Source organism: Phaseolus vulgaris, chromosome 5 (assembly GCF_000499845.2).
Source record: "Phaseolus vulgaris cultivar G19833 chromosome 5, P. vulgaris v2.0, whole genome shotgun sequence".
NCBI lineage: Eukaryota > Viridiplantae > Streptophyta > Magnoliopsida > Fabales > Fabaceae > Phaseolus > Phaseolus vulgaris.
In genome coordinates, this window is record NC_023755.2 from 36,952,874 (window position 1) to 36,969,554 (window position 16,681).

The 16,681-nt window shown below is 31.0% G+C and overlaps 3 protein-coding genes across 3 annotated transcripts; 1 reads left to right on the forward strand and 2 right to left on the reverse strand.

Moving 5' to 3' along the window:
• Positions 1-5,216: 5,216 nt before the first annotated feature.
• Positions 5,217-7,519, reverse strand: LOC137835696 (probable beta-1,3-galactosyltransferase 2). Its single transcript, XM_068644310.1, has 7 exons — positions 7,477-7,519; positions 6,606-6,705; positions 6,382-6,455; positions 6,163-6,291; positions 5,978-6,050; positions 5,701-5,821; positions 5,217-5,577 (listed from the first exon to the last, which is right to left on the reverse strand). The coding sequence occupies exons 1-7, from the start codon at positions 7,503-7,505 to the stop codon at positions 5,537-5,539; spliced, it is 567 nt and encodes a 188-aa protein (XP_068500411.1). The 5' UTR covers positions 7,506-7,519; the 3' UTR covers positions 5,217-5,536.
• A 4,337-nt stretch (positions 7,520-11,856) lies between these two features.
• Positions 11,857-15,701, forward strand: LOC137835698 (serine carboxypeptidase-like). The gene is made up of 9 exons (XM_068644312.1): positions 11,857-12,341; positions 12,935-13,103; positions 13,347-13,466; positions 13,709-13,852; positions 13,951-14,101; positions 14,270-14,358; positions 14,504-14,762; positions 15,112-15,245; positions 15,328-15,701. The coding sequence occupies exons 1-9, from the start codon at positions 12,010-12,012 to the stop codon at positions 15,448-15,450; spliced, it is 1,521 nt and encodes a 506-aa protein (XP_068500413.1). The 5' UTR covers positions 11,857-12,009; the 3' UTR covers positions 15,451-15,701.
• LOC137835699 (uncharacterized) lies at positions 15,593-16,528 on the reverse strand. The gene is made up of 3 exons (XM_068644314.1): positions 16,223-16,528; positions 16,014-16,134; positions 15,593-15,927 (listed from the first exon to the last, which is right to left on the reverse strand). Exons 1-3 carry the CDS (start codon positions 16,382-16,384, stop codon positions 15,755-15,757), a joined length of 456 nt encoding a protein of 151 aa, XP_068500415.1. The 5' UTR covers positions 16,385-16,528; the 3' UTR covers positions 15,593-15,754.
• Between the last annotated feature and the right edge of the window lie 153 nt (positions 16,529-16,681).

Sequence of the window (16,681 nt, forward strand, 5' to 3'; positions counted from 1 at the left end):
TTCGTGGCCCCATATGTTATTTCAAATTCTAAACCATGGAGATCAGATATGAATTATTGCATGAACAATATTTTTTTTTCTTCTTACCTAAATTAGCATCTTTATTTATATATATATATATATATATATAATATGGGTGTTGAAAATTAGGTATTACATTTGAATTAAGAAAATCATGAAATAAAAACTAATTTTAGAGACAAAAAATAATTAGTACTATAGTGACTAAATTAGAAACTATTTTAGAGACTAAAAATAATTTTAGTTTCTAAATTAGTTTTTATTATTGTTAAATAATTTATAAATTGATATTTAATTAACTATGAAAGGTTTTAACTACCAATTATTTAAATTCTAAATTTAGTAGAAAAATCTTGATAACTAATTAAATATCAATTTAAAAATCATTTTACAATAATAAAAACTAATTTAAAAAATAACAATTTTTTCAGTTTTTAAAATGGTATTTAATTTAGTCGTTATAACAACTAATTATTTTTATGATTTTTATTTCATGTTTTGTGTTGTCGTAGTAGAATTTTACATTTTGTTATGGAACAAGATTAAAGTTTATAAAAATATTTTGAAATTATTATTTTGTTGGAATAAAATGAAAGCAATGTAAAAAAGGCTGAAAATACATAATATATTTTTCAAAGGATATCATGCCTGATATAAAGGAAATAAATAAGGAATAGTTTAATGATATGCATATGAGGCCAGGATGTGACTTAAGAAAATGGGTAACTTTAAACATAACATAATACCAAGTTTTGATTAAAATATTGACTATTAATATTATAATTACTAGTGGATATAAATATTTGTCTGTACATACCATATTCATGTAAGATAATGACAACACATTTTTTAATCAAAATAATTAAAATAAAATATATATACTAAAAGCATTTATCAAAATTGCTGTCCTATTTATATATTAGTATAAATACGTGCATATAGAGTTAATGAAAAATTAATTAGAATGCACTGTGAATATACATTTTTTCATGCTATCTGCAATTTAAGTTTACATATAATTGAAAATATTGATTTTTTTAATAACTGTTTTAAAATCATATTTGTAGATTGATTTTTAATGGATTGTAAAAATATTTACACTAACAATATCAAAATTAAACTCATAAATAAATTATGCAATTGTTTTAGCGTATTTGGATCCATTAGTCCTTGTTTTGTTGTAGAACTTCTAGGCTTTTGGTTCCTTCACTCCATCAAATTGGAAGTTGCACCTTATCATTCAAATGATAAAAATATTCTTCTTAATTAAATAGTTGTTCTTAAAAGACTATTTCAGAATATATATATATATATATATATATATAATTATCTATTTTAGAAGGTGATATTATTAGGAAAGTCTACTACCTATTTTAGAAACTCCTTTTCGGAATCTATATAAAATAATTCCAAAATTTTCAATCCTGCAATGTTTATCTATACCTGGATGGAACATAGATACGAATACGGATGACACGACACGGATACGAACATGAAGATACGTATAATATCTAAAATGTAGAATACGAGGATATTGATCTATATATTATATAATTTTGAATTATATAAATTGAAAATAAATATTTATGTGCAAAAGTATGTTTCAGATTCTTTTGGGAACAAGAAAATATTTTTCATGACTGGTTCAAAAGAATTTGTTCCTTATTTTTATAATCATAATAAAAATTTATACAATAAATTTGAGTTTTTAAAAAATTATTGTATTTATACATTTTAAGATTGTGTTAGAACCGTGTTAGAATTTTTAAAAATCCAACAAATATTTTTTGAATTGAACACTTCACCAATAAGCATCATACAAGTGTCGTACAAGTGTTTACACCGATACGTGTATCCGACACAGATACGCCATTTAAGAGAAGTGTCCGTGATGAGAATCAAATAAAAGAGGCTTTTATTAATGGAGGAAGAGGACATCCACCCTCACATTTGAAGTTCTTCCTTCTAGTCTTCTCAAAATTAAAAGAAAACATAAAATAAAGATGAGGCCCAAGCCCAAAGCCCAAGCCCAAGCCCAAGAAGGCCAAAGCCCAAAGAGCCCAAGTCCATCCCATGAGGGGCAAGGCCAAGCTTTGAAATACTCTTGTATAGTTTTAGGAGGTGTGGTTATTAAATAAAGGTGTGTGAAAATGTAAAATAAAGTCACATTGTCCATGTGACTTAGGAGAGTGGTGTAGGTGTAGTTTTTGGGAGGTGTCATAGTAGAAAAAGGTCACACCTCCCATGTGACTTGGTTTTGGTGGGAATTTCAAATGAGTTTATTTGAAATTTCCCACCTATTTTTCAGCACCTTAGGCTATAAATAGAGGTGCTTCCTTTGTAAAATTCAGATTGGAATTAATCTAAGAAAACTATACTCAAATTTTGAGTGACCTTTGGAGAGCTTTTGGAGCCTTCTTCCCTAGTCTTATCTTGATGGATCCATGGAGTCCTCAAGTGGCGGCATCACTCTCATCTAGGAGCATTCCACACTTCTAGTGGCGAGATCATCCATCCTCCTTCCATCTTCATGAGCATTCTCTTCTCCTTCCTTTCTTCTTCTTCAATTGTTCATGTTGCCTTGTGTTTTGAGTTGTTTTAGTTTCGGTTCTTCCATTTTCCAGCACCTATATTCTGTTTTGTTTCTTAATTCTGTTCGGTTCATTTGAGTATTGGTTTATTTCTGTTCGGTCTTTTCAATTTTAATTCCTTTGTTGATTCAATTTGACAATATTTGGTTCATCCAAATGAGTTTGGGATTTGGGTACTAGTTTTTGGTGAGTTCTTGTCTTAGAACAATGATCCAACTCTAAGAAAAGTGCCTCTATAATGTCCAACTCAAGGTGATTCCTAAGAAGGTCAAGAACCTTTCTCTTCTAAGCTAGTGGAATCACATCAGTCCGAGTCTCATAGTCTGAGATTCTTTTATAACTGTTTTTTTTTATGTATATAAATTTATTTCTATTTTATTTTTATTAATATTTATTTTATTAATTTATTTTGATTACTTTGTAATTCAACAATTAACAAAGATTTTAGTTTTAAAAATTTATTTTATTTATTGACACTTAAATGTTATTAGATGTGGACCATGTTATTTGGAGAGAGTGGAGAAATTAACATAATGCTGATTTAGACTCATTTTTTTTCTTCCAATTGCTATTATACAAATTTGAATTTTCCATTTTATCCTTATTAATATTTTATTTTATTAATTTATTTTGATAATTTTGTAATTTCATCACTTAACATAGCAGTTTTTTAGTTTTAAAATTTTATTTTATTTATTGTCATAGTTTTAAAATTTTATTTTATTTATTGTCAGTGACCACGAAGAGAATGGAGAATTTAGTGCGCTCCTATTTTAGACTCATTTTAATCTTATTGATTAAGACATAATGTTTAAACTATTTTTCCATTTTAAACTGATATTTTTTTCTATTTTAAAATTAAAGATAATGACAGTATATAACTACTATATTAATATTATATTAATATAAAATTAAATAATTTATATATCTTATATATATATTCAAATTTATTAAAATGTATTTTAAATTGATATAATTAATATAAGTATCCGAAGCATCTATATTCCGCCAATAAATAATAAAACTTATATATTTTAGAAGTATTTTTATAACTCCAAAATTTCAAAATACAACTTCCATCATTTAACCTAAAATCACAACAAAACAACAGATTTTGACCTGAAATCACTAACCAAGCCTTCTAGACACCACTACCACCACATCTCATTTCGAGCTCAACCTTCCCTGGAGCACCTCCACAAACCACCGACGCAGAACATGCTTCCATGGAATCATTGTGCTTGAAATTCAAGGGCAATTTTAGGATTTCAAATAATGATGGGGTGCAGATTTTAATTGTTGGGGTGCAAGAACCAAAATCCCAGCTTTAATCAAAGGATAAATGTTCAGAACGAGAAATCCCAAGATCGAAGGAAAGAAAAGCCCATTTCTATTTGTGGGCTCAAATTCCAAACTGTACGGTACACGACCAGAGAAAAATTATGCATTTTGGGCCAATATTGCTCATAATTCTATTAACCAATGCACTGCACTCTGATTAATATTTATAACAAATAAATACTTTTAAAATATATAAAATATAATTTTTAAAAGTGCAATGAAAAATTATATTGTGATTCAATTAGTGATGATCCTGTTTATTCCTTTCAAATATATTTCTTATTTTAGTTTTAAACTTAATTTATTGACTAGTCGAAAATTCCATTCTCTACAAACTTCTGTCACTTTATTTTATTCATACCAGTTTTCTTAATTCACTACAAGAAAAAATGGTTTTAACGAAGGTTTATTTTTATATTATCTAGGGTTAAAACCTCTATTAAGTCATTTACCCAGGGTTTTTTTAAACCTCAGGAAAAGCCTTTCAAAATACCATGGGTTTCAAAACCTCCGTAAAATACCATGGGTTTCAAAATCTCCGTAAAATACCATGGGTTTCAAAACCTCCGTAAAATACCATGGGTTTCAAAACCTCCGTAAAATACCATGGGTTTCAAAACCTCAGTAAAATACCATGGGTTTCAAAACCTCAGTAAAATACCATGGGTTTTAAAACCTCCGTAAAATACCATAGGTTTCAAAACCCCCGTAATATACCATGGGTTTCAAAACGTCCATAAAATGTTTTAGAACCTCCTTAAAAAATACCATAGGTTTCAAAATTATGAAATTTGTTTTTTATTATTCATTTACCATTTAGGCATTCATGTGTTTTTTAAACCACAATTATTTACATCTATTGTATTTATTTATCTATGTTTGTTAAAGTTTTTTTTTTTCAATAAATAAAAGAAATAATTGGGACCAAGTTTTATCTTCAACAATATCTTAGGATGAAGATTAAGCAAAGATAAATTAGTGTTTAGCAAGCACTAAGGAAATGACTTTTCTATGTAAATTAGTACAATAAATAGTTATAATTGTTATAACATTTACAACTTTTAATTATAACTGAACAAAAATAGTTATAACTAAAACTTAAAAATATTATATTGTTTTTGTATAAAACTGAAAAGAAGATTGTGGCTGAGATAAATTCTTAAGGAATGAATTCTGTGAATTGTAAAATTGTGCAGGATTGGAATGCTAATAGAAATGGTAAGGTTGAGCAATATAAAAAAAAAAAAAAAGACAATAAAGAAATGCCTTGAAAACTGGTTCAACTTGTTTCTAAATAAAAAAAATTACAGCAGATAGCTTCTCCAATATTAAATACAAAAAGATAACAGAGTGGTTGATGCTATAGAAGTTGGAGAAGGCATAGAGAAACTATGAAGCTACGAAAAATTGAGAAAAAGTAAAAGAGATACATGAATTTTCAAGCTCTGGATACCATGATAAAATTAAAATAAAAAGAGTACATGTTTACAACCATTTCATAAAAAGAGTAGAAGGATAAAAGAAAATGATCTTCACTTTTGAGAAAGAACTGGCCCAGATTTCATGCATCCAATGTACACCCGTTATTTTGATCGGTGTCTCACTAGAGTTTGTCCTAGTGTTGCTGAAAAGGGAGTGAATAGTATAAAACAAGAATCCATGTGGAACAGTTTAAAGAATCCTACAATATTAATCACAAACACCTAAAGCAAGGTTAGTTTATGAGAAATTGAGAAAGCTTAAATACCTATATTTACATGAACATCGTCATCAACTTTGATATAGAAGTCAGCATCCCATAAGTTAACAGCAGTAGCAAAGTAGGTCTTTGTCTTTGCTGACAATTCAAGGTATCCTTCAACATGATCCTGCAGAATCAAAGCACTCAGATTTGTTGCATTTCTTTTAATTTTACCTCTAAATAAATGAATTCATGCTATTTTGTCAAGTGATTATTCAAGTAGAGACCAAATAAGTGAAGGGAGATTGGGGCAAAAATGCAGTAAGACAAATAGGACCATTACCAGTCTCAGAAAATCTTCATGCTTCTTATCTTCTGCTTCAATAGCTCTGTCTAGGATACCCCCTGATGTGGCACTGGTGAAAGAAAGGAAAAACCAAAAATCTCAAGTTACAATTAATTCAATATATTGAGTCTCTTCTTTTTCTGTTGCTGAAAGCAGTGTTGATTCCTACTACCATTAGGTACCTACTCCTACCAGATGATTCACTCATCTTGATATCTTCTGGTACTGGAGCACCACTTCGTATAGACTCCTGAGCTGCCTTTGCAGCTGCTAATTCCAACTCCAAGTTTGAAATTGTCTTATCAAGGGTTCTACATTCCATTCCATGTAGTTACACATTTTTAGTATAAAAGCAACAACAAAATAAAATTACAACAAATGGTAAGATAAGTATAACTTACTGTATGGCATTTTGTGTCTTGAAAGCCTCTTTATAGATGCCTTTAGTTTCACGTTTCACTTCCTTCTCTTGCAACTAAGGGAGACAAGCACACAAACACAGGAATTTCAAAGGATGATTTACATCATAGCCGAAACATTTAATTGAAACTATGTAGTGCCTTTGATAACTACCACGTAATTATTAAAACTGATCAAGCAGGGAGGAAATGTAACAAATGCTTACAATTCTTGAATTACAATCCTCTGAAACTACATTCAATTTTTCAGCTTCCATAGCTGTTGTCCTTCCAAGTCCTTTAGGTTCAGGAATAGTCCATATCCAGCTATACATTTAAATTTCTTATAAGCAAAGCACCACAATAATTGTGTAACAAAGTACCGCAGTAGGTACATAAACATGATGCATTATTGTCAAATCAGAATCTGAAAAGAAATCAATGTCAAGTTGTTATAGAAACTATGAACGTTGAATTAAATTTCTTTAGTGACCACGCTTTCATTAATCCTTCATGAGTCTATTATGATGTGCAAATAGATGCAATTAAAAATACTAAAGCACCCCAAATATGTTGGACCATTGCTATTTAATAACAAGGCAGATCCCAAAATAAAAGGTCCATTTCCACCAACTTGTAAATATAAAAATAAGTGCTTCAGTTGCAACTACCCAATCTCTTTTTCATAACCATGCTCTTCTCCCTGTTTAATTTAAAAGAATTATGGCCTAAATCATAGAAAAGTTAATACCAGTTGCTACTTTGCCCTCAAACTACCAGTTAGAATTTTTCGTATGACAACTGAACAGGCACACATATGCTGTGAACTGCAATAAAAGACCATTATTTTCAGCGTATCTGTAAATTAACAAAGGCATGTTACCACAATGAACCAAAGCATAATTTCTTTTCAAGAGCTGAAACATGTTGGAAGGGTTCTGAAACTTAGGGGGTAATGGTTTCCAAGCATGCAGGCATTCACAAGGCATGTTAAAACCGGTATAATTTTCTTATGTAGTTAAGAAGGGATAAAAAAGTGCATAAGATGCCATAAATTTCATACACTTCCACACAAAAGTCAGGTACCACACCACATACATGATTTCTGAATGAATAATGATGTGCATGGAAATTAAACTGAATTAGATAAAACCTAGAACTGAAGCGGAGAACCAGGCAGGGTCATGTTCGCGGGCGGCGCGGAGGTCGGTGATAGCTGCTGACCGGAGGGAGGGAATGCGTTGAGGAAGAGGTCGCAAGAGCGGCATTGACGACGGAGGTTGCGATATTTTCGGCGAGGAGAAGCTCCGACTATGACTTGGCGTCAACGACGAGGAGAAAGAACGAGAATGTGAAAAGACAAAGATGGAGATGAGATAAAATGAGAAGGTTGAGAGTTTCTCCAAGAACCGATTCCGTGGTGGAGCAAAGGCGGAAAGAGCTTCTCTGGAGCAGCAAATGAAGAATGGGTTTTGTGGCTTTTTTTATGGAAGTGTGGCTTAGCAATGTGTGAGTATGTGGTGGAAAACTAAGTGTATAAGGAAGATAAAAAAAATTAATTATATTTGTTTAGGGATATTTAGGGAGGTTTTAGAAAACCTCAGGTATTTTACTGAGTTTTAGAAACCTCAGGTATTTTACTGAGGTTTGTACGAAAAACCTTAGTAATTTAACAATTAAAAAATATTTATTTATTAAATTTATATTTGAATTATATTAATATTTTCCTAAATAATTTTTGTTAAAATAATATTTTTAGTGATAAAAATACTAGTTTTTCTTATAGTAAATTTTTAAGAAAAATATTTATATAAAATAAATAAATAATTAATTAATTTTAATAAACTTATTTTGCAGAATTTTTAAAATAAATTTTTGTAAATATTAACTAAGATTAAAAAAATCTCTCTTATTTTACGGAAGTTTTAAAATAAATTTTAGAAATTAATGAAGGTTAAAAAAACCTCCGTTATCTTTGTGGAGGTTTTAAAATAAACCTTTGTAAATTAACTAAGGTTAAAAAAACTTTCGTTAATTTATGAAGGTTTTAAAATAAACCTTTGAAAATTAACGAAGGTTAAAAAAATCTCCGTTATTTTGTTAAGGTTTTAGAATAAACCTTTGGAATTTAACTAAGGTTAAAAAACCTCCATTATTTTGTTGAGGTTTTAGAAAAAAACCTCCATTAGTTAAATAATTCCTAAGGTTATATTAACCTCTACTAAATAACCTCCATTAAAACCTTTTTTTCTTGTAGTGATTGCTTATATAATTAATATTTTTTTTTCTAAATTAAACTACTCTAAAACCAGTATAGTCGGATATATAAAATGATCTATTAGTATACTACTGTACATGTTTCAAAATAACATATTTTTAAGTTTAAAACGAGTACTCCAAATACAATCTAAAAGCTAAATAGTAATGATGCAAATGGTTAGATAACACTGAAGTAAAAAATTATCACTTACTATTTATTTTTATTATAGTGGGTTTATTAGAATTTTGATTATCTTTTCCATTAACAATCTTGAACTAATTTCTTGACAGAATTAACGAGGGTTTTAGATTTGAAGTGTTGAAAAGATACTGGAGTTAAAAACTATTCATTCTGTTCAGTTGGTAAGGTCACCATATCTTCAAAAGCTCTATCACTTGTCTGTCAGTAAAATACTTTGTGGTGATTTTTTAACTTCCAATTTGTCATACATCATTACACACATATGTGGTTTGGACATATAACAAAGACATCATGCTGAGAGCATGTTAGGTATGAGACTCACTCAGACTAGGAACTGAAAGAGTCTTGCAAGTTTATTACATAAGAAAAAATAAAAAAATAAACTCAATATTTCATACTAACTATTGAAGATCCGAAACAAGGAACACTACAAGAAAATCATGAAATAAAAATTAATTTTAGAAACAAAAAATAATTAGTTGCTATAATGACTAAATTAGAGACAATTTTAGTGACTAAATAAATTTTTGGTTTTTAAATTAGTTTCTATTATTGTTAGATGGTTTTTAAATTGGTATCTAGTTAGCAACAAATGTTTTTGTTATCAAATTTAGAAACTAAATAATTCGTAGTTAAAACCTTGGTAGCTAATTAGATACCAATTTAGAAACTATTTAACAATAATAGAAACTAGTTTAGAAACCAATTTTTTTTTAGTTTCTAAAATGGTCTCTAATTTAGTTACTATTGCAACTAATTATTTTGGTATCTAAAAATTAATTTCTATTTGATGATTTTGTTGTAGTGGAAATTGATTTACTATTATATAAGAACATTTTATATTATATAAGTGATAGTAATTAGGAGTCAGTTTTGTAAGACGAAATTAAACTTAAATTTTACTTCCTAATTGTATCAGAGTCATTTGGAACTTATCTCATTAAAAATTTGTTATGATTACTTATCGGGTTACAATGATACCATCCATAAATATATAATCTCACACACGAGTTGACAATGTTAACGTGAGGAGAATGTGTTCAAGATTTAGGAAAAAAACATATATAAATGAATACAAATTTCACCTTAGAAGACAGTATTTTAAAGTTGAGTTAAATTTAAAGTTCACTCTTAATAATTAATAATTAGTTTATCCAAATAACTTATTTAAATTAACCATCTTTTTAAGTAAGTCTTATCAATTCAATTATTTAAGAGGTCTTTTTTAAGGAAAACAACATTTTTCACTTTTGCTGGGATGATTGGAAATTGGCAATAGCATACCCACAAGCAACTCTTGCATCTGTGAATCACTCAATATCTGACCTAATAACCATAATAAGGCCGAAAAACTCTTTATAATATTCCCTCAATGGTTGCAATAATTTTAGCATGTATCCAATATCTACACTCCAAAATCATCAATAACTACAACCCTTTTACTTTCTTCTGTTCACTTGATAAAACAACAAATGACACTTAAGAAACTCCAATCCATTGCATCAAAATGGCATGATGCAAAAGAGTAAAAAACTGTTTATATTCGGCTAAGTTTTTCTCTGCCTTTTGTTTTCACAACAAGTTTCTGGTATGGCACATGTTCATATAATTGACACAGAAGGATGAATATGAAAAGGGTAGGTATCTATTTTCATTGTAGACATGTTGGTAGTCTTGTACGGCACTCGGTTGTAGCATCTCACAAACAAAAACAAAAGAAGTGTGGTTCATGAAAGTGTTGAACACACTCATCAGTTTTCTTTGTTTATGCTTAGACAATATTGCGTGTGCATGCAATTAAGTCACCGCTATCATCTCTTACACGCTACACTTTCCTAGCTACTTTATGAGCTTCACCATTACAAAACACACTACTGCTATAACTTTCTTTAAACATATAATTAATTGTATTATTTACAATAACTGTGCAGTGGATATTAATCTAGAATGTTTTTTAAAACTTAGGATCACACTTTTTACTATTCTCTAATTGACTTTATGTTGACATAACGAATGAGGCACAAGATAAGTGGTTTTGCAAGAGACAAAACCAATTAAAGGAGGGGCTTTTTCATGCATATTTTGACATATTGCAATTATAGATTAGACAGAATCTGTTCCATTGATTTTCAATAATTCATCATGCAATATGAAAACGTAAGAATGCCACACTTGCAAGACATGCTAACCGGGTCATCAATTTCATCCTTTTAAGCTTTAGAAATGAAAAAAACAGAAGCTATTTGCTTTACTACATTAGATCAGGGTCAAAATTATTTTTTCAACATACAAAACTAAATGCACTATCAATTATATATGCTATTTAAACTCATTTCTTTAAAAATTAATTTTACAAAACATATAAATAAAGAGATTCTCAGTGTTATAATGGTGTAGATTAAGGAATGTTTATGTACTTTATTAAGTACTGCTAATTAATTAAAAATATACTTCTTCCATATTTTTTTTTTTGTGTTTGTCAGAACTCTTTCCATTTTAAAACAATCAACACTTAAGTTTTTTCAGTGATTAAGAAAAAAATAAATTAATGAGAGTAATAATTTTATTAAACTATTTTATTTGTTCTTCATTTTCATCTAGGTGTTGATTCCCTCACATTAATTATTTTTTTAGCAAAATTGAAATACAAAAATTAATGTTTATTTGTTAAAACCTCACTATTTCGAAATAGAGAGAGTATTAAATAGTTTTTTTTATATTTTATATAATAAATACTTTTATTTTCCATTTTCATGTTAATTATAATCAATGTATGTAGGCATACTGAAAGTGTTAAAATGTTGGACCAATTAAAAATTATCTTTAACATAATTTTGAAAATAAAAATATATATCATGTGGGCCAATTTATATTTATGTAAATAACCTTCAAAATACTATTGTATATATTATTTAATTCTTAAAAACTTTGATAAGAAAAGGTTTTTATGGTTAAAAAGCAAAGTTTTATTGTCTTGTGATGCTAGAGTTAAAAACCTCTAGTAGTTATTTGCATGTAGACTTATTTTAAAATAGCAAGTTGAAAGGTGCAGGAAACCACAAAGCCTCCCACACTCAACTTTTTCCCGAGCCTAACAACCAAACCACATAGGTAAAGACACCACTATAAATTCATAGCCATTGCCACACTTTTTTTCTACGAAACAAAACATGGCATCATCATCGTCAAGGTTCCTCAACACATCTCTGTCTTTTATGCTCTTCTTCCTCATCTCCAATAACATTCCACCTTCTTTCTCCTCTCCAACTCACCCCACAACCACTGAACTTAGTTTTTCTTCAACGGCAGAAAAACTCATAAGAGGGTTCAACCTGTTCCCTAAAGACCCTATTAATACACTCGAGAGTGACTCTCTTCTTGTGGCAGGAAACATTGTGGAGAAGAAGTTAACTTTTCCTAGCCTTGTTGCTCCAGGGTCTTCTGTTGAAGAACTTGGTCACCATGCAGGCTATTATAGTCTTCCCCGTTCCAAAGCTGCAAGGTAAAAATGCAAACTCATGTTCAGAAATGGTTCTTGTTGTTTGGTAGAGAATTCTTTTCTGCGATTTTAAGGGGTTTAGCTTGCGTACTACTGCTTTATTCGGTTAGGTGGGAAAGGTAAAGTGTCACGAGGAAGAGGGACGTTTTGGTGAAAAGCAACCAAAGTTAAAATTCCTGCCAGCTATAGTTGAGGCCATGTCATGTGGATTAAATAATGCAAAATAAAAGATTCATTAAGGTTGAATAATTATTCAGATTTACAAAAGGCTAATAATGCTTGTTACTGGAACCTTGGCTAGCTCAATTAGAAATTATTTGCTTTAGATTTTTAAGTGAGTTGACTTTGTCTTGCATGGTTTTTTGACGCATCACACATTCATGGTTACATCACAGCTAATATAATTTTTATACATTCTATTTGAATTTCAATCAGCTAAATTTACTCTCACATAGATATAGTACTGGTTTAGGCTGGTTAATAATGCAGATTCCTCATAGGTTGCTTATTAGTCAATTTTATCTTCAGTAAATAATTAGGAGCTAGTTATGTGGTCCTGCATTGAATTGAATATTTGTTCTCTTTATCATCTGCAGGATGTTCTACTTTTTCTTTGAATCTCGAAGCAGAAAGGATGATCCCGTTGTCATATGGTTGACTGGAGGACCAGGATGCAGCAGTGAACTAGCTTTGTTTTACGAAAATGGTCCTTTTCAGCTTACCAAGAACTTGTCCCTTGTGTGGAATGACTATGGTTGGGACAAGGTAGCAATAAATTCCCCTTTGTTTTTCTCACTTTACCTCACTCGCATATTTCCATCCTGTGACAAATCCTATCAATTTTTTCTGTGCTTTTTCATGCTCCCATGCAGTGTCTCCCAGGAAAAAAATGACTTTATGTATATCTCTGTCCACTCTTAATAGGACTATAGCTAGCTCAAAGAATCAACTTGATACACTATATTTGTCTACATGCTAGAACCAATAGAGTGTTTTCTCATTTTGTAGGCATCAAATATTATATTTGTTGATCAACCCACTGGTACGGGGTTCAGCTATACTTCTGATGAGAGTGACATTCGCCATGATGAAGAAGGCGTTAGCAATGATTTGTATGACTTCTTGCAGGTGAGTATATTTGATAACTGATTAAATAAAATAATTTCCTAATAAAATCAAACTCAATCATTTCTGTTTTTTTATAATTACTTACATTAATTGGTTAAAATTGATTTACCTTTGGTTGGTTGTAGATAAATTAAAAATGCAAGATTGGTAATTGATATATAAGTACCATCAAAATTTCAAACTGTATGTTACACTATGCAGTTGAGCATACACGAGTCCACTAAATTTTACAATAATGACAGGCCTTTTTCAAGGAGCACCCTCAATTCACTAAGAATGACTTTTATATTACTGGAGAGTCATATGCTGGACACTACATTCCAGCTCTTGCATCCAGGGTTCACCAAGGAAACAAAGCAAAAGAAGGAATTCATATAAATCTAAAGGTCTTGTACTATCTCATAACCTATAACATAACTATGAAAGGTTAAGTAATTGCTTTTTCTTCGTTGTACTGATTCGTTTCTTCCTATATAATAAACAGGGTTTTGCTATTGGTAATGGCTTAACCAATCCTGAAATTCAGTACCAGGCGTATACAGACTATGCATTAGACAGAGGACTGATTGAAAAGGCTGATTATAATAGCATCAACAAGTTGCTCCCATCATGCAAGCAGGCCATAGAAGCTTGCGGTATAAATAACTTCCTTTATTTTTTTTCCTTTTCACTACAGAGTTATTTAGCCAGAGAGTGGGTAACCTTAGAAAAGAAAACCACAAGGGATATAATTTTACCAATTTATTGCACTACTCACACTACTTATGTTCAATGACACTCTTAATTTGTATTTCATTTATCAGGCACTGAAGGTGGAGAAACCTGTGAAACTTCATTATATGTTTGCAATAGGATATTCAATCGGATAATGAACATTGCTGGAGATGTTAATGTAAGATCTAAAACAATGCAGTTTGAGTTTTACCATGAAAAAACTTTTGCATCTTCATTTTAGCAATATAAAGAGTACTACGATCAAGATGAATTAAAATAATGCAGATTGAGTTTAATATCACATCCTGTTATTCTAAATGCAGTACTATGACATTAGAAAGAAATGTGTGGGAGATCTGTGCTATGACTTCTCTGAGATGGAGGAATTCTTAAACAAGAAGACAGTGAGAGATGCTTTAGGTGTTGGGGAGTTGGACTTCGTTTCATGCAGTAGCACAGTGTATAGTGCTATGATGCAAGACTGGATGAAAAATCTAGAAGCGGGTATTCCCGCACTCCTCGAGGATGGAATCAAGGTGCTTGTGTATGCTGGAGAAGAAGATCTCATATGCAATTGGCTTGGTAAACCTACGTATACTCAATTTATTTGGAACCAAAATAGCATATCAAAGGGATAGAGAGGTCATTGAGCATTCTTAGTTTGATTGACTGAACATTTGCAAAATTGATTTCAAAATGCTACAATTTATATTTGAATGTTTCTATTCTAACTAATTAATAGTATTTAGTACACTTATGTTATAACATAATAATTGTAAAAAATTATTTCACCTCAAAAGTCAATTGTGAATCTGGAATCAAAAGTATGAACAGATATTTATCAAAAATCACCTTAGTTGATATTTGAATGTGATTCTGGAAACTTAATGTGAATTCAAACAAACAATTAATGTGTCTGTGATTTGGGCAGGGAATTCAAGGTGGGTTCAAGCAATGGAGTGGTCCGGTCAAAAAGAATTTGGGGCGTCTGGTACAGTCCCATTTTTGGTGGATGGTGCAGAAGCAGGCTTGCTGAAAAGCCATGGACCTCTCGCTTTCCTGAAGGTTTGTGTTGAAGGGTTTATTGCTATGCGTGAAATTGTGAATTCACTTCTGGTGACTTTATTTTTTGGTTAAACAAAAACAGGTATACGAGGCTGGTCACATGGTGCCTATGGATCAACCAAAGGCTGCACTTACAATGCTAAGAAGCTGGATGCAAGGGAAACTGACAATGACAAAGAATGGGGATAATGTCTCTCCAAAATGATGCACTCAGAGCACAAAACCCAAAACCATCCCTCTTCTTGCACAGATATTGATGTCTTCTCCGTGTGTATAATGGGAGGGTGGAATATAATTCTTTTTTTTTCTTGTTTCTCTTATTATCCTTGAAACTGCCCACTGAAGAATTTGAAACAAACCATGTATTCATGTCACCAAATCGTGTACAACTTTACACCCGATTGTATTGAAAGCAAATTTCAATTCTTGAGCAATACAAATGACAATTAAGAAAAAGGGAATATGAATATGGAAACATTAAAAAAAAGTATACCAAAGTGGTGACAAGACTAGGAAGCGTGTGGCGTTTGGTAGCATTGTTTCAAAAGGTTAATTGCGGGTTGAAATGAAGAGCTTAGAGGAACAGCGGATGCAACTCTGATGTGTTGTGCATTGGCGTTCATTGATTTGGATAATGTCACAGTGAACATCTCTCCCTCCATTATTTCATTTAGCGTGACCCCTTCGTTAATAAAGAACAAGTTATAGAAAATATTTTTACTAGAAAATGCAGAATATATATGAAATAAAAAATGCAGTAGAGAATACCGGAAAAAGGGTGAAGTTTGGCGAAGTGGAAGAATTCATCCGCGGAGCAGCCAAGGAGGAGTTTGGCAACCCTGTCGAAGCAGATGACAGTGAGAACCTCTGTGTCTGTGGCAACTGACATCTACCGAAGAAACAAAACAAAACAAGGTTGTTATATTAAATTTTGTTGGAGAGAAAAGAAAGGAAAAAAAAGAGAGAGGATACGATACGAGGAAGCGAAAGAGTCGTTTGGAGGGAGGGTTGCAGGAGTGGCAGATGGAAGAGGGGTTGGGAAGAGTCCTTTCGCAAACGCCGCACACTCTGTAAAACATATCGGTGTGGTCTATGGATAGAATAGTGCACGTTACTCTTCTTTTGCTTCCTTCTTCCATTTCTGTGTTTCTTTTCTCTCCCTCAATTGCTCTCTTCGCTTGTTTAGGTTAATTCAAATTTCATATGCCTAACAACTCTGTTTTGATTGGAGGAACAATAAATATGGATAAGAATGTATTACCAACGCAAGTCAATTAAAAATCCCCATCTTTTAGTATCTTTAAGTATTCAAAGCTTTATTTTTTTATTTTTTCATGCAATGGCAACTAAATGACTAAGCCACTAGTTACTAAAGATCTGCAGAGGGAGAGGAAAGGTATGGTTTTGGAGAAAATTACCCACCCATTTGCCCATTT